The sequence below is a fragment of the Pseudonaja textilis genome, chromosome 1 (assembly GCF_049901715.1).
Source record: "Pseudonaja textilis isolate UNSWEBS1 chromosome 1, rPseTex1.2, whole genome shotgun sequence".
Classification (NCBI taxonomy): domain Eukaryota; kingdom Metazoa; phylum Chordata; class Lepidosauria; order Squamata; family Elapidae; genus Pseudonaja; species Pseudonaja textilis.
The window spans coordinates 39908010-39932511 of record NC_141990.1 but is presented as its reverse complement, the minus strand read 5'-3'; the positions used below and the strand labels follow the sequence as shown (position 1 = coordinate 39932511).

The 24502-nt window shown below is 40.6% G+C and overlaps 2 protein-coding genes across 4 annotated transcripts in view; both read right to left on the bottom strand.

Moving 5' to 3' along the window:
• SRF (serum response factor) overlaps positions 1-1482 on the bottom strand; it is a 70312-nt gene extending 68830 nt beyond the window's left edge. For 2 of the 3 annotated variants that reach the window (XM_026695875.2, XM_087932081.1), the window contains exon 1: positions 718-1432. In XM_026695875.2, coding sequence (XP_026551660.1) covers positions 718-1242 — 525 coding nt within the window. In that variant the 5' untranslated portion in view covers positions 1243-1432. Of the gene's footprint in view, positions 1-717 lie in introns of all 3 variants that reach the window. The other variant, XM_026695876.2, reaches the window with a different exon arrangement.
• A 9593-nt stretch (positions 1483-11075) lies between these two features.
• Positions 11076-24502, bottom strand: part of PTK7 (protein tyrosine kinase 7 (inactive)) — an 87171-nt gene continuing 73744 nt past the window's right edge. The window contains exons 14-20 of the mRNA XM_026695877.2: positions 24142-24345; positions 21379-21534; positions 18451-18683; positions 17287-17367; positions 14554-14705; positions 14279-14457; positions 11076-12453 (exon numbers count right to left, since the gene is read on the bottom strand). Of these exons, the coding sequence (XP_026551662.1) occupies positions 12293-12453; positions 14279-14457; positions 14554-14705; positions 17287-17367; positions 18451-18683; positions 21379-21534; positions 24142-24345 (1166 nt within the window). The 3' untranslated portion in view covers positions 11076-12292. The remainder of the gene's footprint in view (positions 12454-14278; positions 14458-14553; positions 14706-17286; positions 17368-18450; positions 18684-21378; positions 21535-24141; positions 24346-24502) is intronic.

Sequence of the window (24502 nt, the reverse complement as noted above, 5' to 3'; positions counted from 1 at the left end):
TTTCCAACGTGCCGGTCATTCTTCCCCTTTATACTCAGAAAGAAGCACAACCCTTAAATCTCAATGGGAACTCGGGTCTCTCTATAGGTGCGGGGTGCGTTGCCCAAGTTTCCCGGATTGAATACCGAGAAAGGTGTGAAGTGGACTCGGTTCTTGTGCAGGATAGGCCAAGGGAATGGGCTGAACTCGGAACCAAGACCCCTGGTTCGCCTAGGGCTAAAAGGAGGGCAGCTTGTCACCCTTCTCGCCTTTTTGCGGTATTTAAACTAACGATCTCTCACACACTCTCCCTCCCCCCACCCCAGGGGCTGAATCCGGGCCGGGAACGGGGCGTGCCTTTCCGGCTCGAGAGCGGCTGATAGGTAGGCCCGCGTCCGTCTTCCCTTCCGGTATCAATACTACTAGCCCGATCCTTCGGGACAGGCAGCGCGCCGCACCGGACAAGCAACTCGCTGCCGCTGCTGGAAATGTCAGGAGAACACGTGGAGTTAGGAGCAGTCCGCCCCAAGCAGGTTAAAGGGCGCTCGCTCTCGCATCCCGAGAGGCAGCTTTGGGCTCCGGACCCCTTTCTTTTCTCGCACGCAGAAGACCTCCTCCTGCCCCCTCTTCCTTTCAGAGACCCCGCGTCCACTCCGATCGCTGTCTCCGGCCATCCTGGAAGGGAGCCCCGCTTCCCCCACCCCACCCCCGACCCGGCCCAACAACCGCGCGGTCTACCTTCTTCATGATGCCCGTCTTCCTCTTGCTGAACGTGGTGTAGCGTCGCAGCTTGTTGTCGATAAATTCCATCTTGATCTTAACCCGGCCGCGGGTCTTCTTGCCGGGCTTGGCGCCGCTGACGGCTCCGCTCACTCCGCCGTAAGCCCCGGCCGCTGCCGCCGCGGCCACCGCCTCCGCCCCCCCCACCCCCAGTTCCATGTCACCCAAAGTCCGCTTGATGCCGCGGCGCTCGCCCACCAACTCCTCATCTTCGGCCGAGTCCGAATCGCCTTCGCTGCCGCTGGCCGCCGCCGCCGCCGCGCTTACATCCCGGTCTCGCTCGAAGCGAGCGCCGATCGTCCCCTGGCCGATAGGCGGGCCTGTCCCGTTGCCGGGCCCGCGGACTCCTGCAGCAGCAACACCGCCGCCGTTCGCCCCACGGGGAAGCCCGGCACCTGGCCGCCCGGAGGAGGTCCGCGCCATGCCCATGACCGCGCTCCGGGCCAAGGCGGCAGCGCCGTTCCCGGCCTGGCTGGGTAACATAGTGCCGGGTGCCGCCACCTCTTCCTTCCAAGTGGGGCTAACGCGTCGGGGTCACACCGGCCCTGCCATGGGCCCGAGCGCCGGCTGCTCCGACCCGGCCCCCTCGCCCTGTACCCAGCCTCCGCCCGCCTTCCTGGCCCTCACACCGGAGTCAGGATCCGCGCCGGCCCGGGACACCCCTCCCTCCCCCGCGCGCTATCTTTCCCCCATATAAAGCGATACAATGTTGCCTTTTATGGCGAGGGCGCTCCTTATATGGTGAGAGCCGGCGCTTTGCATCTATTGGCCTCCCCCTAGCAGCGCTTGCACGCCGTTGGCTGTAGGGGACCGGGCTTGGGTTCTCGTTGGTCGAAGACACAAGGGCTCATTTGCATACATTCCAAAAGAGCTGCGTTCGTTGAGACGTCACCCCCGAGGCGCAGCTCTTAAAGGGAAAGGAGCCTGCTGCTGGTTTTTCAAACGAGAGCCCGAAAGTCTCAAATGATCAGTCCTGAACCGGAGACGGGTGGGGAGGGGGAAGCAAAGGAGGAAGAGATCCGATGAGCCGATCGAGCAAGAGAACGGATCACGACCCCAACCTATGGCCTTTTCCTCCAGAGCAGGGAAGTCTCCAACCTTGGCCACTTTAAGCCTGGAGGACTTCAACTCCCAGAATTCCCCATGCTTGTCTGGGGAATTCTGGGAGTTGAAGTCCTCGAGGCCAAGGTTGGAGACTCCCTGCTTCAAGAGAGAACCGTCAATTAGGCCGGCGCGAGGTTAATAGTGTCCCAGTCTTGAGGGCTCCTCCAGGTCGGGGAGGTTCGAAACGTCTCAGAGCCGAGAGCTGGCAGACGGTCGGACTCCTCCCCCACTCCCCCACAACAAGTCTGGGTCAAACTCGGTGTGAAGGCCAGACGGATTCTGGGACTGGCCAAGGGAATGCGGCGTTCCCGGAAATGCGGCGGTTCAAGCCGCCGCCGGTTTGAAAAGGGAACGGGAGCGCCCGAGCATCTCGCGGAAGTTAGGTGCCGGTGAGGCCCTCACACCGACAGGAAGAGGGGGAGGGGTGAAAACAAGGCGCTAAAGCCCCCAAATCCCTGGACTGGCAAGAATCTTAGTTAGGCCAGGCGTATCTCTCGGCCCTCCTCCTCACGGCTTATTTGGGAGAAGGCGGGATGGCTCGCTTCTGGCTTTGGAGGCCCACGTGCTGGAGTTATTGGGATTGGGTGGAGGGGTGTCCCTGCTCTGCTCGATTTAGGAGGTCAATAGGAGTTAGGAAACTCAGAGCCCCCCTTTGGTGGAGATAAGAGTCAGATCGGTTACAACAGAGAGTTCCTCAAACTTGGCAACGTTAAGACTTGTGGACTTCAACTCCCAGAATTCTCCAGCCAGCATAGCTGGCTGGAGAATTCTGGGAGTTGAAGTCCACAAGTCTTAATGTTGCCAAGTTTGGAGGCCTCTGGCGTTTCAAGCTCAGCCGAGGGGGCGATCCCACTCCTCCCCCTCCCGGATCGGTACCGTAGTAGAGGCAAAGCGTCGGCTGCAAGGAGAGCGAGAAGCAAAAATAGGCTGTCGGGAGTTCCCTTTATTTGCACTGCTATGTATTCCCCAGCGATTGGGATCTTTTGGCATCCCATCAGTTTCCCAGCACATCTCTGTTCCTCCCTGAGGGAGGAGGAAACTGCTAACCCTGGACATTTTTGTACGCCTCAGGTGTATTTACTTCTCCCGGTTCTGTACTGCCACAACCTTCTGTTTATTTTAATTTTATTTATTTATTTGTCAAAAGCTTATAATACAACTTAAACAAGAATAAACGTAAGTTTAAATACAAGAAATAAGAACTAATCATTGGGAACAATAGGACAGGGACGGTAGGCACGATTTCTGTTAGTCTTTTTCTCTCTTGCCCGCGTGCGGAGGAATGGGGACTACACTGCCCTCTCCCGCCCTTTGGAGTCTTTCCTCTGCTGTGTTAAAGGAGGAGCGGATTTTGCTGCAAACTCATTTGCTCGAGAAGAGGCTTTCCTTGTTCTTTAACATTAATAAAAGTACCCGGGAAATCAATGCAGTTGACCTACAAACCTGGTCAGTTGGTAGTATCAAGGTGAAGGTGTGGGGTTTAGATCCTGCAGTTGCACCATCGAACTAACAACAAAACACAAAAGTCACAAAACATCCATTTTTGATAATAGTAATAACTGACTGGTGCAAAAAAACAAAAACAAAAAACTGGCTGATTGGCAAGGAGATCTAGAGCAGCGTCAGCCTCAGCAATTTTAAGATGTGTGGACTTCAACTCCCAGAATTCACCAGCTATGCATATCTTCCTAGTTCTGGAACTTAAAAGTCCACATATCTTGAGAAACACTACTTTAAAGACCCTTTTTCTTCAGTGGCAGAAAAGTTTGGTTGCCGAGAGAGTGTGTTATTTTATATTCATTATCATTATAATTATGGGATGTAAATTAGACAGTGAATGGTCTAAAGCTGATCAATGAACCTGATGCTATTTCATGGATGTAAACTCGGATCTTCCCAGCCCAAATCTAGCACATTTATCACAACTTGCTTTTCTGCAACTCATTATTTTATGTCTGGTGATTGACCTTTATCATTTGGGCATTATCCTCTGTACTGGAAGATGTCTGTAGTTCCTGGGCTGTGTTTGCAAAGCACTTGCAGTTAGAATATGTGCCATTTTTACTTTTTTCCACTACTGCAAATTCATTTAATGTTCAGACTTACTGTGTCCTTCAAATTATAATATGTTTATATGAATAATGTGACTTCTGACAACCCTAAAATACAGCATCCAGAATACAATATGGCAGCTTTTTCAGCTTTTAAATGACAGTAGCTGCGTCTGTGTGACCTAGGAAACCAAAAATAGCCAAAAAGTCTAACATACTTTCGTTCGCAGTATTGCATAAATACCTACAATCGGGTTAATTTCATAAATCAGGTTCAATTAAGTATAGGTAAATATTATCAAAATAAAAATAGTGATTTTGAAACCTCAATTCAAGAGCAATGTGATGGGAAATAAAGATGGTGCTTCTCGGCTTGCAGATGAATATTTTTGCAAAGTGTATCATGATCTATGGAGTTCATCACATTAAAAATTATCTAGATTTACTAGGTGAAAGAATGGCAAGAAAAGAGGGAGAGAATCATAGATAATTCTGTAAAATTCAAATGTAAAGATTTGATATTTGTTTTTTATTTAATGAGCTGCCCATCTTATATATAAAGCCTTAGCATAAAGTTTTGATATTGAGTTACAAGCAACCATCACTGGCATTCATACCACATTTTTAACAAGAAGTCAAGAAAGTTTGCTTCCTAACCTGCCTGCTGTTTACTCCCAATATAAATTCCCTAGTGCTGTAGCCAACTATATCATTTCCAAGGAGTTCAAATATATTTTCCTACTGTATATGGCTGATAGAGGGACATTGTCCCAAAATCCTATTGCTCTTTTTTTAAAAAAACTTTGCAGTTACTGTCTTTGGGGATGAATAAATTACCAGAACACCAAAACATGATTTTTGCAAAACGAAAGGGCAGGGAAAGAAAAAAGGAAAGGAAAGGAAAGGAAGAAGGGAAGACAAATTAGAAAATGATCCTGTATTTATATTATCACAAGACTAAATAAGTCAGCATTTTAAAATATAATATTGGTAAAAGATGGACTCACAAGAAGCATATAAAAGTATGCTCAGAGGTGCTTATTTGCTATTTTAAAATGTGATGGTCATTTTGTTCCAGCAGCTCTTCAACTATTTTGAGCATAGTCATTCTCAACTGTTACTTGGGAAGCTACATGGACTCTGATAGCTCCAGTTCTATTGAAGAAGTCATAAGAAAATTGGAAGGGAAGGGGATTTTGTAGCTGACCAGGCTGATAGATGCTCTAACTCTTCCCAAGATCAAGAGATGGGACTATCCAAAATAGAACTGAATGTAACTGTTTGACTGTGTAACTAATGACTTAAGAGCTCATCTTGCAAAGTTCATTTCCCTTGATATTAAATTGATTTAAATTATGTTTTATTTTGTTTATGGCTAAAAACTCACATATAGGATTGCTAAAATTCATACGATTTTATCATTCTATCAGTGGTGTTTATACAGTTGGTTTAAGATAGACAAAAAAAGAAGTATTTCAGAGGGTGCATAATTACTCTACAGGATTCATCTTTGTCAATTTAATAAATCATTGCCCTAAAATAAAGGCAAAGTCCTTGCCTTCCTCTGTTTCATTAGATTTACTAATACCAGATCCATTTTATGCTCAATTAATAAAATTGACATGTTCAGAAGGATAGTTCATGAATGAACCCCACCCCAAGTCGTCATGTCTTGAAAGCTGAAAAGGCTTTAGCTCTAATGAGGTGTGGCCTCTTTCCATCAGTCTTTGATGTTAGGAGACAGGGAACAATTGCTTTTCATTCCTTTTGCTTAGAAGGGGACAATGGGCAGAATTTAGAGTGTCTACTTGAGAGCTTCAATCATGCAGAACCTTCACAGCAGTTGAAATACTGCTGCTGACCCACCAATTTTAGCAAGAATAGGCCTCTAGGGAAGATTTTTCCCTATCACCATCAGCTCAGATTGGATTGCCACCCACTTGCTGTAAGCTCTGTTCTTCTCAAAGATGGTGAATTCAAATTAATTAGAATCAGAAGTATGTAATAGGTTGAGAGAGAAAAAAAACCTTGGGGATCCTGCAATTACAGCCTAACTATAGAGTTTCTTGTTATGCACCAAGACCATTCATTCATTTTCTTGTCATAGAGCTACACAATAAAATACACTGCTCAAAAAAACAAAGGGAACACTTAAACAACACAATGTAACTCCAAGTCAATCACACTTCTGTGAAATCAAACTGTCCACTTAGGTAGCAACATTGATTGACAATCAATTTCACATGCTGTTGTGCAAATGGAATAGACAACAGGTGGAAAGCATAGGCAGTTAGCAAGACATCCCCAATAAAGGAGTGGTTCTGCAGGTGGTGACCACAGACCACTTCTCAGTTCCTATGCTTTCTGGCTGATGGTTTGGTCACTTTTGAATGCTGACAGTGCTTTTACTCTAGTGGTAGCACGAGACGGAGTCTACAACCCACACAAGTGACTCAGGTAATGCAGCTCATCCAGGATGGCACATCAATGTGAGCTGTGGCAAGGCTTGCTGTGTCTGTCAGTGTAGTGTCCAGAGCATGGAGGCGCTACCAGGAGACAGGCCAGTACATCAGGAAACGTGGAGGAGGCCATAGGAGGGCAACATCAGCACCAGGACCGCTACCTCTGCCTTTGTGCAAGGAGGGACAGGAGGAGCACTGCCAGAGCCCTGCAAAATGACCTCCAGCAGGCCACAAATGTGCATGTGGCTGGTCAAACAGTCAGAAACAGACTCCATGAGGGTGGTATGAGGGCCCGACATCCACAGGTGGGGATTGTGCTTACAGCCCAACACTGTGCAGGACGTTTGGCATTTGCCAGAGAACACCAAGATTGACAAATTTGCCACTGGCATCCTGTGCTCTTCACAGATGAAAGCAGGTTCACACTGAGCACGTGACAGACGTGACAGGGTCTGGAGACGCCGTGGAGAACGTTTCGCTGCCTGCAACATCCTCCAGCATGACCAGTTTGGCAGTGGGTCAGTAATGGTGTGGGGTGGCATTTCTTTAGAGGGCTGCACAGCCCTCCATGTGCTCGCCAGAGGTAGCCTGACTGCCATTAGGTACCGAGCTGAGATCCTCAGCCCCCTTGTGAGACCATATGCTGGTGCAGTTCACTCTGGGTTCCTCCTAATGCACAACAATGCTAGACCTCGTGGCTGGAGTGTGTCAGCAGTTCCTTCAAGACGAAGGCATTGATATTATGGACTGGCCTGCACGTTCCTCAGACCTGAATCCAATTGAGCACATCTGGGACATCATGTCTCGCTCCATCCACCAATGCCACGTTGTACCACAGACTGTCCAGGAGTTGGGAGATGCTTTAGTCCTGGTGTGGGAGGAGATCCCTCAGAAGACCATCCGCCACCTCATCAGGAGAATGCCCAGGCGTTGTAGGGAGGTCATACAGCATGTGGAGGCCACACACACTACTGAGCCTCATTTTGACTTGTTTTAAGGACATTACATCAAAGTTGGATCAGCCTGTAGTGTTTTTTTCCACTTTAATTTTGAGTGTAACTCCAAATCCAGACCTCCATGGGTTGCTAAATTTTATTTCCATTGATAATTTTTGTGTGATTTTGTTGTCAGCACATTCAACTATGTAATGAACAAAGTATTTAATAAGAATATTTCATTCATTCAGATCTAGGATGTCTTATTTTTGTGTTCCTTTTATTTTTTTGAGCAGTGTAGTTCCATCACACATTAGCAGTCAGTTGAAGTTGTCTTGTTTGTTTTAACTACCACAGACGAACTCATAATTACTGCAGGTTGGGAAGGAAATATGCCCCAGGTTAGGCTGGCTGACAGTTCAGGCAAGCAAAGCAGCTGGTATGTATTGCTGCTCAATTAATTTGCAAAACAGTTTTGAAACCTTCACAAAGTTACTCCTTGCCTTCAGGCATCTTCTGCTCTTGTGTATCTCACTCCCTCCTATTTTTTCCATTTATGGTATATCACACTCATCTGGTTGGACTGTGAATGTAAATGTGGTTAGAATACCTAGCTTATTTGCAGCTTAGAGAGAATGCAGGTTAGGTGGCTCTGTTCATGTCTTCCCTTGAAATTCCTATCTCACACTTATTCAAAATAATATTTGAATTACACGATTAGATAAGGCCCTGACACACCTTAACAATCATGTGGTTTGATTAAACTAGAAAAATGCATGTCTAATTCAATATATCTTCACAGTTTCCCAGAGATGAGCTTTAGGATTTGTGCAACAAAAATGGGAAACTTCTTTGCAATAGCATTGCACAGAAAATACAAAAAAGAAGAGAAAATAAAAGAGTGGATTCACTGAATTTGGTGACCAAGTGGTAATTTGAACTCAGACATCCCCGCAGTACTTTAACATCTGTAACAACTAGTCTGTATGTCATACCTCTCCCCCACACTAGCATCTGTTAAGTAAATAAGCAATCAAGTAAACAAATAAGTGCACTCATACAAATGCAATAGAAAGACATGTTTTCCCCAAACTTTAACAGGTTTGCCTTAAAGAGTGAGCAGAAACTCACTCAAAACTGTGAGCAGAAAAAGTCAGAGCATCAGAGCTTTGAAGAAAGCTTGTCCGTCAATCCACGGGGTTGTGAGGTTCATAGATTAAGAGTCAAAATGAAAGAATGAGGAGTCAAACAAAGATGGAAGAGGAAAGGGATGATCAACCCGAGAATGTGGCAAACCCTAATTACTGTGAAAGTTCCTGAACACAACAGTACCCGCCTTAAGCAACAAAACCTCGACAGAAAAAGAGTGAGACAAATACAAAACTTCCACAATGTAATATTTCTGATGTTTGTACCATGGCCAAAGTCTGCCCTTAATATCAAGTCTTCCTATTCTCTTGGGAAACTGACAATTTCTGCTGTTACGAAAGGAAGGGTCATAATTGGCAATTTGTACCCTCTATTTAATGAGCTCCTCATTTAAACAGCAATGATGAACCTATTACAAACAAGTTCAGAAAGAACACCAGACAATAACAACTGTCTCTTCCAAATGCATCCTTTGGTGCCAAAGAAGTTCTTCCAATGAGAAGAGGATGCTGGCATGGTGGGCATCAGTATTTTCACGATACTTTGGAAACCTCATTCCCCACATCACATGACTTGGAGAAAAAATGGTGCGTGCAATGTATGGGATGAGGCTTCTGAACCATTGCAAGAATTGGATGCTGGCTTGAAGAATGGCATCAAGCAGCCTCGGTGAGGCGGCCTGATAAAGGGAAAAGCTGCCTCAAAGAGGTTATATGGGCCTGTCAGCAGCTGCAGAAAAACAGCTGAAGGCAAGCAATGCATGGCAGGTCCTAAACTAAACTGTGCAGGGCTGTGAGGACAATTGAGACTGGGTAGAATGGTGCTCGAGTGTCTGGCTGTGGTATGGGGTTTGAGGTGGCATTTCTTAGTGGCAGTGGTGGCACTGATGCTGACATCAATGCCTGGTGGCAGTGGTAGCTGACTGATACTGCTAACTGCAACTGGCAGTTGGATTCAAGTGATTGGAGTTTTTTCAGTCCTGATACTCTACTTGGAGAGAAGAAGCAGTTTTAGTCATTCAGAGCAAATAATTTGTCATCATGTCTGTGGGTTTCTTCAAAAAAAGGCCAGCACAACAAAAACAATGGAATAGCGAAATAACAGCAACACGATAAAATAATGTCGTACAAGAATCCTGGAAATGGCTGTCATGACTGAAAAACAGAAGACAGAGAATTAAGCTTTTGTGCATAAGATTCTGAAGGGCTGCAATCTTAAATTTAGGTTCTTGAAAAGTCTGTGCAAGAGCCCAATTCTACTACACATGAATTTAGGCAGGGATTACTAAGAGCTGAAGGAATCTTTTCCAACAGCCATTTCTTTTATTTTAATGTACATTGAGTGTGGTGGTGTGCTTATCTGGCAATACAGTATATAAATATTAATTTATTATGCAGTCCTCCTGCGTAATCTTCAGAAATTGCAGGTGAGTTTTATAGCTTGTTTTTGTTTTATTCTGGAATATAGCTCCTAGACATTTACAGTGACCATACATCCTTTACAATAAAGGACAATCTTTTATTTCAGAAATCTGTCCTTTAAATTTCTTTTTCAAAACATCACTTTTATCCTTTGTTATAGTCATTTAATTTTTACCATACAAATGGTACCACTTAATGCTTAGTCATTCACATTATGTGAAACTGAATTGTCTTTTTAAAATAAATTTACATATACTATTTGACTTTACATATTTTATTAGAATACATGTTTTCATAAGTTTTTTCTTCATTTTGCTTTTTAATTTTTCTTTGTAAAGCAAAGTTATAAACATAAACATTTTAATCCTTATGAACTTTTTTCAGATTTATTCCTTTTTTAAGTTTGTCATTTTACTCTTTCCGTGAAAATATGGTCACTGTATAAACGTTACACCCCACAAGAATTAATTTTATAATGTGATTTTATAGCAGTACTTCTTAATCGTGGCAATTTGAAGATAGGCAGCCTTCAACTCCCAGAATTCCTAGGCTTCAAGGCTGGCTGGGAATTGGTCCACCTGTTTTCAAGTTGCCAAGTTTGAGAAACATTGCAATATAATAATCAGTGCTGTATAGCATATCTCCCAAGTTATTAAATACAAAATAAACACTATTTTTTAGGTTTCTTAAATTCAAACAGATGAGGTCTGAATTTGTTAGACTAATCATGGTGCTGTATTGGGAAAGAGCTGTAATGGAATTAGCCTTTTTATTTTTTTAAAAAGATTCCCATTGTATATTAAATGATCAAATTAGGAATGGGAGAATATGCCATATGAAGAAACTCAGATGCTATATCTCAAGAATAACATGGTCTTCACCAAAGACCCAAATTACAATAGTTTAGAAATAACTGCTAAGTTCACAAGTAATACTCAGCCACGAGTTTGGGTTGTTTTCTATTCATGACATATGAATAATGCCATAGCATTAGTCATGAATCAACCCAGACAATGGAAAAATATGAGATAAATTCAACGAGTAAAAGCATTTTAGAAGAATATGAAGTAAAACTGATTTACGACTGTCCATGCAACCTTAATATGATAGCATTTATTGCTTGTATACCACAATCCTTTCTAGGATTTCTAGATGGTTTTATTCAGAGAAACAGAAAAGAAACACAGTTTGCAATTTATATTTGAGAGGGACTCTTTATTGCAAGCAGTGTATTTTATTTTGTAAAAAAAAACCTTGGCTGTTCTACTGCTCTGCTCAAACAAACTGAAGCTAAACTGACTCTAGGCTGCAATTCCAATAATATATATATATATATATATACGTGTGTGTGTATGTGTGCATATAAAAGAATTACTTAGGCTGCAAAGTGTCAACATTTTTTAAAAAAAGTAAGAAAAACAAACATTGCCCCAAAATAATCATATAAAAAAGCGGCATTAGATAATCAGGAAAGCTACTGAAAGTCTCCTTCATATGCCAGGCACTTAAGTGTTTGTTGCTTTTTTCTGGGCATGTAGAGACAGCAGAAGGCCTAGCAGACTTGACAGTAACCAGGAGGAGAAATAAAGCATTGTTCAATAAATATGCAGCTTCCTCCTTGTCTTAAGAAAGATCCTCCTTATCTCCTTTGCAGAGATATGATCAAGGAAAAAAAAAAGTCACTGGCTCTCTTCAGGATGAAAATAATTGCAGTCCGAAGTTTTCTGATTCCAGTCAAGTGAGAAATGATTGCAGGATCAAAAAAAAAAAAGAAAAGATGAGCTTGGAATGGGGCTGCTATTGTGCACAGCACTACTTTTGGTTGCTTCACAAGATACATCCAGTTACTGCAAAAATTATAAAAGCAACAACAGGCGTTGTCAAGTTTAGTTTCCCTGCTGCTGTCTTAATGCCTCCTGCCAAAAAATATTAATGACTGAGCAGCATGATTCTTTGCATGTGCCCTTCCCCACCCCCACCCCCACCCCCAAACCAAAACCCTTTCCCAGAAGGAACCTGTTTGTGCTTTTCCATGAAAGGATTTGAAAAGTAAAGAAAAGGTTAAATGTGCCAAGACAGAGAAGTCCCAAAAACTTGTTACAGGCTTTCCTTGTGAAATTATCCTAAGATGGTCGTTCCCAGCATTCCCTTCGTTTCTAAGATATTTTTATCTAATCCTGTGGAAGCCAGAGGTAGACCCTGGAGGAATGCAGCCTTGGTCAGGCACAGAGAACACAGCCTGGTGAAGACATCTCAGATCAAGAAAACCTCCACAGCCTTCATCCACCAGTGTAAAAGTTCTTGGTCCCTTTTGGTTCTGTTAGGTCCCATTGAAAATCGGTAACAGTCAAAAAACACCAAAATGAGATTTCATCCCAATCCAACCTCTGAATAGGGTGGGCGTTTCCTACTCAGGCCTTGCTTTCTGATGGGCTTTCTCCAAGCATGTTAGCAATTTCGCTGAAAGATGGGCGGTCCTTTGGGCTTTGGGCCCAGCAGCGCTGCATCAACTTGTAACATTTGGAGGGACAACCCTCTGGATGGGGAAGCTTCATTTTCCCAGACTGTAAACCTAAACAGAGAAAAAGAAAGCACAGGTTAAGAACTGCTTTCCCGCCCCTTTTTTTTTCTAGTACAATGAACCTTTCAGGAACAGTACAGCTCCTTAATTATTTGCCTTCAAGTAGCAGCTTAGATAATCTAATAATTTTGTGACAATTTTTATTTTTAAAATCTCATAGAATAGATCTGTGTTTTAGAAGATTTATTAAATCAAAATGCTAAGAGGAACAATGCTATCTTTTCGTCAATTATCTCTTCCAATTCCATCCCATTCACCTTTCCTCTTTTTCCATCCTGTCTGAAATTGTATTGAAGAGATTGTAATAAAATCTCTTTATTAAATAAAGTACAACAGTAGCACAATTGTCTAGTAAAGTTTTGTAAGCTAAACATGTTTCCTTTACCAGTAGCTGCACATCAATCTTTTTCCAAGCTGAGTCTGATTTCAGTTCTTCCAATGGTAGGAAAAATCCCTACTCTTCCAAAAGGAGGTACTGTTATTCTTGTCTGGGAAATAGTTCCCACTGATAAATAGTTGTTTCATTTTATATTAGTTTTCAAGAATCATCCAACCTATAAATAGGTTGTATATGTTATAAAATACAAATAATTCAATATGGATGTTTTATTTGCTTGCTTTTGCAGCAATATAAAGCTTTCACAGATTTGTTTGTTAATCAGCTGTAGTTGTGTGACAAAATTCAAGAAGTCAGAGGCTTAGAACAGTTCAAATTTTTTCTTCTGGCTGCCTTGTTTTTTCTAACCCCCCAAAAATGTATCATGTGATATAGGCAACAACACTTATCATCAAGTTCCTATTTTACATAAAAAATAAGATTATTACTTTATTTACTTTATAAAAACAACTAGTAAAAATAAAGTTTGGACTTAGAAGTATGCTAATAATTCCTAATTAGAACCACAGGTTATAAGCATAATTATGAGCACTATCACCCTGATTAAATGTGTACGTGAGAAAAGAAATAAGCACTCTTTTTAATATAAGATGAAAGCAAATGTTGAAATAGACATCATTTAAGAGAAGGCTTGGTTCTTTTCCCACATTCAGCAAGAAATTCCGCTTCAGTCCAGGCCTCCACCTTACAAGATCTTTATTCTTTTCTTATTTGCAGTTTTTGATAAACACTATACAACCTATGATCCAGTGGGTCATTATTTTAGAGATATTTCCTTGCCAGATTCCTTAAGGCCTTCAACAATGATCAGAACTTCTAATATACTGCCTTCACTAGAAAAAGTTATTAAAATTCAGGAAGATATTCAGAGATGTATTTGCTTTGAAGATAGCCCCCTGTTGAACTATATAGCAGTCAAACATCAGAAATTTACCACATGAAATGCTTTGTGACATTTTGTATAAAGTCATACAATGTTTTATTATGATTTTTACATCATAAAAAAATTATAAAATTTGCTAAATTTCAATTCTACAGGAGTCATGAGTTTCAGATTTGGGGCGCATTCTGCAAGTTAGCTCATTTGATTCAATTAATCAAATGCATCTGATTGATTTCAAGCATTATTACAGTAATAATTAATTGAGTTATTAATACTCAACAGTAGGGGACTAGAAGACTTCCAAGGTCCCCTCCAACTCTATTATTCTATGTTCTAACTTAATGGTGCAGCTTCAATCATAATCTGAAACCAAGTGGAACACCAGACTGAGCAGCTCCTTCCAGCCTTCCTTTACTTCTTTTATAGTAAGCTAGCCACTTAATAAAGAAGCTGTTTTACAATAGCCCAGGATTGCTCCAGTCTCTCTCTCTATATATTTCACTAGATAAGGAAAAACTTGGTAAGGGTTCATATACCTGCTAACACCTCTTCATTCACCAGTGATGAATGTGGCAATTCCCCCAATGTAAATATTTCCCACATGACGACCCCAAAGGACCACACATCCGATTTTGTGGAGAATTCATCCTCCAAGACAGCTTCAGGGGTCATCCAACGAAGTGGAATCCAGGCTTGGTGGTAGTGATAGTATTCGCTGAACATGGAGAAGGCAAAAGATAAATCAGCTCTGTCCAAATCTTCTAAACATGGCCTTTGGAGCATCCTCTAAGAGAGATCTAAGCAATCTTACCTGTTGTAAACATCCTTGCTGAGACTTAGTTTTGCCACCTTCACCTGCCTTTGCGCACTGACCAGGCAGTTCCGAGCCGCCAAGTCTTTGTGAACAAACCTGCTATTGGAGAGATGTTCCATCCCCAGTGCCACTTGGTAGCAGAAAGATAACTGAAAAATACCAGATGCATAAAAGCTTAGGAAGCATTCTATGTGAAGCTAAGTATTCTCTGAACTGGCCTGGAGTGGGGAGTATAAAGGACAGGCATTTTCTATTTTGCAAAATTTCTTAGAACAGGAATGAGTTCCCTATTGCCACAAGGATCCCCTAAGTCCCTTCTTTGCAGTCCCTGGAGCCCCCTCTGACCAGCATCACTGGTGGTATAATTTTTTACCACTGAGTCAGGAAACAAAATTGTAATACCTGAGGTTCAACAAAGTTTTAAAAACAGGAAGGTTATCTCCAAATCAAGAACAGACTAGTTTTATTTGTGCAGCTAACATTCTCCCAAATATTAAATGTTGCTTCAGGCCACATATATGTTGCCTCTCCAAACTCTGGGCCAATTTGGAAAGGACACACATCAATGAAATAATAACTGCAGATTCTTATTTCTTTTAATATCCTTTATTTCTGCAGACTGGTATTTTAAACCTAAAGCAAATCTATTCAGGTGAATACTCCAAATCATAGATATACATGTAAGATTTTTAATTTTTTATTTTAAATGCATTTTCCTTCAAATGAAAGTTAGGAAAAAGAACTGTAATTTTAACTGCATTGCAATTAGAAGATTAAATTACAAGTACAATTAATTAAAGTATAACTAAATGTGCAATCTGGGTGTCCTCTTGGACTCATCTCCAGGTAGTAGCCATGGCCAGGAGATTTTTCAAATTTCTGTTGTACACCAGTTGTGCCCATTCCTGAACTGGGAGGCTGTACTCCTGACCATTCATATTCTAGTCATCTGCCAAATGGATTTCTGTAACATGCTCTACATAGAGCTGCTCTGAAAAGTATCCAGAAGCTATAACTGGTGCTAAATGCATGCTCTTTGATCAGCATACATTACACTTCTAGCCTCCAGGTTGCACTGGTTATCAGTGTGTTTCCAGGCTCAATTCAAGAATACTGGTAAATCTATATAGTACTAAAAGCTTCCTGGGCATCACAGAGCAACACTTTTGAGTCAATGTACCTCAAATGGCTAACTTAAAGAATGTGTTCAAAATCTAGGATTCATTACTCCAGAGCAGGGGTATCAAACTGGTGGCTCATGGGCTAGATGCATCACATGGAGGCCACGCCCATCCCAGCACCTCAAAGGGGAAAAACATGGCAAAATGTCACGTGACAGTAACGTGATGCGGTGAGTTTGACACCTGGGCTTCAGTGGAACTAAACATTTCAAGGATTTTCAAAGCAGTTATATTGGCAATGTTGTGGCCCCTGCAACACTACTGAGCAACCATCAGCTATAATCTCATGACTGGGATTTCTGATGCTCCTTGCCAATTCTCACAAGGAAAGTCAAGGGGGAAACTCGTTAGTAATTTCTACTCCTACTGCTTTTTGCCCACCTGTTTTCAGATACAAACAACCAGACCCACACTTTTAAGAGTCAATTAGCTGCTTTATTGCTCAAGCCTATACAGAAGAATCTATTCAGACTAACAATTTGCACCTGAGACTAGATACTACTCAATGGCATTTAAGGGAGGGGGTTGGACTTTGCCTCCTTGAACGTGTGTAGGAATTCTAGACAAAATCCCCACTTGACTCCTCCCCTGATTTGGCCAATTTCTCTCCTACACGTGTGGTCATTCTGTTTATCTGTTAGATAAGTAAATATCTCTGTAATGGATTGCCTAGTGACCTATAAAGTTCTACCCTTTTCTGGACCGGGAGGCCTTGCTGATGGTCACTCGTGCCATAATCACTTCCTGTTTAGATTTCTGCCATGTGCTGAACCATGAGGCTGCCATGAGGCTTCCCTTGAAGAGCTACAACTGATCTAGAATGCAATAGCATGCAGAGTGTTGAGCACCTCTAGGTTTGCTCACATTACATCACTTTAGGTACAGTCCAGGTTCCTCCCCTGAAATATTACCATGTAGAGGGGCTTAAAAAGCATGTCTTTTTCCATAGCTGTCTTAGTCTTGTGGAACATCCTTTTTCAGCAGACTCCATCCTTCTAGACATCTAGAAGGCCATCAAACTTGGCTCTTCCCCCAGGCAGTGAGCTAGAGTGACTGGAGCCTACAGATAGTTGCTGCAACATCCTAGGAGATGATTGTGGCACTGGTATTTTTTTTTTTGTTTTTTTTTTATGTTTATGGTTTGTAGTTTCATTATTGTGAACTTTCCAGAGTTGTGCTCCCAGGTGGAAGGCCATATGCTTTATTTTTTAAATAAAGAAACAAATGAATATATCGTAGGTCACTAATAGATGGTTGTAGAACAGAACTTCAAGACCTAAAATGGCTTGCAAATTGTCCATTTGGGATCTACAATTAGCCAGATTCTACCTGTAAACAACTTTCTATATAAAAAAATCAACATACAGGCTTGTTTTTAAATAACCCTAGCAACAACACTGGAAGATAAGGCATCTTCACAGCAGCCTAAATGCCACACCAAATTGGATGATATAATTATTGACTCTTTCAAATTAACTCACTCCTTTCTCTACAATTACAGCCTTCTTTAGATTCAGATACTACTAACTCTCCAATTGTACCATTTTACCTTCTGTTTCGTGCTAATGGGCTGGGGTTTGAGGTTCTCATCTTTAGTTCTGGAAATCCTCAGGAACTGCTTCAGATCTCCCTAGCAGAAAGGAAATAAAGCTCTTCAGAACTATTTAGAAGTATAATAAGACAAAAAGAAGCCAGACCAATTCATCTTATCTCTTATTCTCTTTTGATCACATAAAATAATTTTAAGATGCTAATAATAAATACCAGGATTGTCTGCAATAACACCACGTTCATACAGTATTCAGTAGTGGATCGGCAGGCAGAGTTAGCCTTCATTCTCAAGAGCTAGTTGGGTGAAGACAACGTTGCCTTATTCAAGATCTGCTTCTCCCAGCTTTTGGGTTGAAGCCAGGACTGAGGATGGGGGAATAGGTCAGCATTCACCATTGAAAACTCTGTATTTGTTACCAAGGACAATGATTTTAAGACTTCTGGGCATAAATGTCTTTCTGAAACAGGGCCATAGAAATATTCAGTTTTCCCTACTCAACCATCCTAGCCCAGCCAAGATTCGGGAATCAATAAGATATGGAGCTATTCCATAGAGTTTTTTCCCTATAGAATGGATACCATCATGCTTTTTGGTAATGGTTCATGTCTTAAATTTTAAAATATTGTGTTTTTAAGCCCACCAGGGATGTTTGAATGTTGTCTATGCTGACTCTGTAAACTTGCTTAGAGAGGGCTGTAAAACACTGTAACACCATATATAAGTTAAGTACTATTGCTACTGTTTGAGTTGTGTTACTATAGATGTTTTATTGTTCCTTATCATGAATATTTGTATGTTTTTGCTGTAAATTGCCTGAGTGAATTAATTGAAATTGAGAAATAAATAAATATTCAATATAGGTCCCTTCCAATGATCAGCTTCTTCAGCCTCCAATCTAAAGGGGTGGAATTTCCATATAAACCCATTGGCTTTTGTCTCCAAAGTAAAGAGTAAGAAGCATAATCAGTTCATTAACCACAGCAAAACTGACACAGGTTTACTCACAAGCTCTGCATCCATTATTGTACTTATTTCAATCAACAGGTCTTCTCTTAACAGTAAATAAAGTGTATACAGCTTCAGCCTTGTATACGTGTTAAAAAAGAAACAGACAAAAAAACCCACGGCTACAGCAATTGAATATTTGATTAGATTTCTTACCAAATCCACATATTCCAAGATCATATAGTGAGGCTCTGCTTCCCGGCATAAGCCAAGCAATCGCACCACGTTGCTGTGGTTCAGTTTGCCAAACATCTCAGATTCTTGCCTGAAGGCCAACTGCAGTTGTTCGTCCCTTGACTGAAGACTCTTGACTAAAACAAGCACTTCAGTGTCATTGTCCTCAATGCCTTTTGCCTTAGCCAGGAAAACATCTCCAAATTCACCTTTCCCTAAAAAAAAAAAAAAAATAGAGCAGCTTTGCTAACCATCTCTACAGTACATACAGAATACAGTACAATATAGATTTGGATATTGTTGAAAAATTTGAGGCCATGAGCTGCAAAGAAAATTTCAGAGTTGGCTGAGTATGATGCTGACACCTACTCCCCCCCTGCCCCCCACCCCATTTATCTATTGGGGAGTCATGGATAGTTTTGGATGACACAAATATATTTTGTGTTTGTAATGACAAAAATTGATCTAAGAGAACCCATTGGCTATACATTTGATGCTTTAGAAGTGTGGCCTCTTAAATTGTTTGTTTTGTTTCTGAAGTAATAGAATAGAAATGCTGGTCAATCAATAAGTCATCTGATTTCACTCATGGACCAGCAAAACAAAAGAAGTAACATTTAAGTTGCTGAACATCAATGCAGCTTATATAGCACAGAAACTGACTAGAATATAATGAGCTATAAAATCATATTGTTGAGGTAATTCCCCGTTACGAGAATGAGCACATACAGGGAGACGTATTTGAGAGTAGTGTTTGTATAATACACACACAGCGCACAGATACACTGTACAGTAAATGTAGGTTTTTTTACTTTCAATAAAGGTTTAAGCAAAGTTCAAAACACAGTCCAAAGTCATTCACAGGTAAGATCAGTCAGTTTTTAGTCCAGGGATAATCCAATAACAAAGTCCAGTGTCAAAAACAGCTCAGTATCAAACTTACATCAAATCCAGGAATATCAGTCAATTAGGAAAAATGGAGGAACAGCAATACTCTCCAACAGAAGGAAATAGAGACTCACTGAGACTTCTTCTGAGACTAAGACTGAACAAGCCAGGTTTCTGGCTCCATCTTATGGCCGTTTGAGAAACCACACCCAATTACACTTTTGCATTTTCTTAAAGACAGTTTTAAAATGTCTATCCTGGTTTATATATTTCCAACCCAAATAGCTGTTAGGTGACTTACATTCATAACATATATAACAATACTGGTAGTACTCAATTGCTTCCATAACTGTTCATAGTCAATGACAGCATTGAATGAATGGTGGCTACGACCAGTTCTCAGAGTTCTGGCCTATCATGCACAGCCTGACCCACACAGTGCCTCTCCTGCACACTCCCCAATTTACCCAACACCTCTTCTGATTCTGCACACACCTCCAGCTATCTCCTTGCTCCTGGAATTTACAACTTCCTCAGCTTCGTTAGTGACTCATTGTTTTGGCATTTATGACTGTGGCATTTAAGCAATGCAATTTTGCTTTATGGCCGTACTGTTTAGTCAGGGAAATGTAGTAAGTTGAGGAATATCACACAGATAAAATTTTAAGTTTAAGAATTTGGGGATAAAAATTAATAGCAATTTATATAAGGTACTTAAATGATTCTATAGAACAACAGAATAGCACAGACACTATAATATAAATTAATATATTTATTTAAAATGTAGCAATGTAATGTATACGGAAGAATACTATGCTTTCAAAAGTTAAAGTTTGAGTCCAATTATAATAACTATCTATATTGTTAAAATGACTCTGCCATCTAATAATGAATAAAAGGCAGAAATAAGAATCAATTGACAGTGAGGATATAATACATTGCTATAAAATAGTGACTAAATGGACAGCTGTATTTGAAATGTTTCCAAATGGAAAATATATAGATGTTTGAAGAAAAAATATGGCAAAGTATAAAACAGCATTTGGCTGCAATTACTGAAGTAGAACAAGACTGATTTGAATTTGAAGGAATCAATACTACCCACAGTGCTTGGAAATGAGTGGGAATACTAAGTGCTGGGAATTTGCGAGTGAGGGGTGGAAAGGTTTTTAAAGATCAACATTTATATATTAAGCCTTATTTCAGCAAGAAATAAAACAAAGTGCTACAGAACTTGGTTGCCTTTTGTCTCTTCTCATTCAGCATCCTGAATATATGAAACAGCTTCTTCCAATATTTGAATGGTACCCCCCCCCATTATACATCTTTAATTTCCTTCTTAGATACTATCTCTTCCATGGTATATTTGACTTAACTGCCAGTTCTTATGCTTAATTATAAACCAGCATGTAACCAAACCTAAATATGTACAACTTAAATTACTACAGATCACTACTCCGTTTAGTATTTTTTGAGTGATCTCCTTAGACCCATAGAAATTTAGGGATTAAGCTCTGTTTAGATTAATCAGTCAATACCTAACTGCTTACAAGGCAAAGACACTTTCCAAAAGCTGCCTGAAGAATGCAAAATGAAAATGTGTGGTGTGGTATTAACTAATCAGTAAAACAACTCTGAACTAACTGGAGATTTTTAATATAATTTGAAACTCTTCCAACAATGAGCCCAACAGAAGGGATTTTCCCTTTTGTCCCATATAGGGAAAATGTCCCTTCCAAAATTATATCCATGATATATCTAGGCATAATTTAATAAAGCAAGGCCAGAACAATTTATTTCATTTGCATATACATTTAAATAATTCGATAAAAATATAGAACTGGGATAGACCCAAGAGTGTTAAACAACTGATGATGGAAAGAAAATTAGAGGTGTGACAGAAAAGCCATAGACATCCCACTTCAGATCACTGTACATTCTGGATTGCTGGGAACAAGAGAAGAGAGGTCAGAATGTGTACTGCAAGCAAATATGAAGTAGAATGACTGCTATACAGCATACCCAGAGGAGTGATTGTCTGCAGGCTAGACCGAAAGAAGTGCATTTTATCACTAGTACTGTGCCTCTTGTTGACTGCAGAACTGTTGCCAATATTTGTCAGAGCCACCTCTTCTTGAATCTCAGCAGTAGTCTGTCCATTTTGCAGCAAAGTGCCCCCTGAAAGAAAATGTTTTGTTTTTTTTAATTTTGCCAAAGTCTTCCCGGGATGTGTCATATGTTTGGAATTTAAAAGCTCCATGCTAATGATCCTCCTGAAACAAAGTATTGATTGTAAAATGTACAGCATTAAAAGCTAAGACAAATTTCAGAGAAACCTGATCTTTGTGGGTCCTAAAACATTCCTATAAATAATTATGCTAGAGGTTAGTGCTCTATTTTCCAGCATAGAAGCTTCCTTTTTATTTTTAATTTAACTTCAAGGTCAAATAAAACAGGAAATCTAGCAGGGCGCAAGAAATGTGCCTGGGAGTAAGTACATTGATACCTAGAGGTACCAGGTTACCTATCCCACTGCTTCATTCTCTAATCCACCTCAATGCCCAACTTGGATACCAACAGTGGACATAGCCATTACTTCTTCAGTTCATTTCAGTTCATGTCATCCAGAAAAGTTTATTTTGATATGTTGATATGTTTCTTAAATCTTTATAAATAGCACTTAGGTAGTCCTCAATGTATGACCACCTTGAGAACCAGAAAATTTAGTATTAATCAAGGCATTATGTGACTGCACCCAATTTTATATTTTTTTTTTCTGCAGTCCTTCACTGAATCAGTGCAGTTGTTAAGTCAGACATCTCATGATTGTGTTTTGACCTTCCCTGCTTGCTTCCCAGCATTAACTTTTCTTGTTGGAAGCTGGCTGGGAAGTACACAAATAGCAATAACATGACCCATAAATACCAGACATTTGCCAAGCTGGGATCATATTTAGGCACCTATGTGGATGGTGCAATGGCTGCAAGTAATGCTTTTCAGTGCTGTCCTAATTTCAAATGGTTGCTAAAAAAATGATTGCAAGTCAAGGATTATTTGTAAATCTGGTTTGGGTGATATAATTACTTTTCAGAATTTGGCTTAAAGTATAATAAAATAAATGAACTGCAACAAATATAGGAGAAAATTTATTGTTATATTAAAAATCCTTTAAATAATTTTAGAGCAAGTAGGTAAGAATGTATTTATTTGCAAAACTACCATTCTTAACATCAGTTAACTCTAGTCACTAGAGGGCCATCTAAACATATGATTTAGAATAGGGGTCTTCCAACCTTGGCAACTTGAAGACTTGTAGACTTCAACTCCCAGAATTCCTCAGTCAGCTTGGCTGACGAATTCTGGGAGTTGAAGTCTACAAGTCTTCAAGTTGCCAAGGTTGGAAAGCCCTGATTTAGAACACCCATTAAATGTGTGCTTGAACTCTGAATAGTCTCCAATGCTATTGTTTTACCACATGCGTAAAGCTGCTGGAGACCCCTTGTGGCTATTTCATGAATTTTCAGTAGTCAGGTCAGAATTTTGTCACAATTTCTAATAGCAGTAGGTAGTTACTGTGGTTACCAGTGATAAACTAATAGAATATTCTGGACAGCCCTTAGAATCTCAGAGGGCCAATTACTCAAATTAGCCCTTTACAAGAAAGACTGCAGGAACATCTAAAATATATGAAAGGCTGGTGCAGTAATTAAAAAAAATCCAGCTAATCTTCTATCCACATAGCAATATTACTTTATTTATCCTGCCTTTATTATTTTAATAAATAACTCAAAGTGGCAAACATAGCACTCCCCCCTTCTCCTATTTCCCACACAATACCCCTCCCCATGAGGGGGTGGAGAGATAGAATGACGAAGCCTCGGTGGCGCAGTGGTTAAGAGTGCAGTACTGTAGGCTACTGCTGACTGTCGGCTGCCTGAAATTTGGCAGTTCAAATCCCACCAGGCTCAAGGTTGACTCAGCCTTCCATCCTTCTGAGGTGGATAAAATGAGGGCTAAAACTGTTGGGGCCAATATGCTGACTCTGTAAACCACTTAAAGAGGGCTGTAAAGTACTATGAAGCAGTATATCAATCTAAGTGCTATTGCTATTGCCATGACTGGTTTAAGGTCACCCAGCTAGATTTCATGGCTGATGGGACTAGAACTCACATTCTCCTCTCTAGCCTGGTTCGTTAACCACTTTCCAAACTGAAGGATAATTTAAAGGGACACTCCCTCAATCAATATCATGTAGTTTAAATTATGGCCAGCCCTGCAAATAAAAGAATTTAAAGCTATTTTAAATTTATTTTGTGTTTCCAGAGAAGAACAATTTACAGTTTACTCTGGAAACCAGTTATTTTCAAAATCAAACATGGGAAAACTGTGGCTGATGCATCTACTACAAATTAGCAGGTCTATAAACTCCACCCAAACTCTTCATCTGAATATTAAACTGCCCTGAAAAATCATATAAAGTATTACTGGGATGAATCGACAATCACATGCATTTAGGATACTTCTTATCCTCTTTCATCAGTTTCCATTTAACTTCTGTTTTGGACCTCCAAGGTTCTTTTTAAAACCTCAAACATTTTCTCTGGCCATGCAATATGTTAGTTTAAACTACAGAATTGTATTACTTGATCTATTTGAATTCTTACCTTCATAATAATAATAAACAGCCATACCAAATAATTAATTCATCTTTTATCCCTGAAACCTAAGCTGAATGAAAAACCTCTACCATTCTATTCAAGGTATGAAAAAGATCCTGTAACTTACCATTCAGACATTCCATCTCTGGTTCTTCACTTTCTGGCTGCTTCTTCAATCTCTTGGCTTTCCTCCTCTTCTTGCAGTAGAACATGAGGCCCAACACTATTATTATATATGCTACTGCAGCACCAACAGATAGTCCTATGGTCTGAATCATTTTATAGGGGGTATGGTTGTTGGGTACACCCCCTTGGTTGGTAAGTGGTAAATCTGGAAATAAGATGCCAACCTTACATGAGATGTGCCATCAAATTATTAAAATATACATGCTGACTAAGTACATACCACCACACAATTGGACATGTTTTTGTCTTACAATGCATAAAAATCACTTGGCAAATGTCTCTCCTTCAAATCTCTGAGGTAC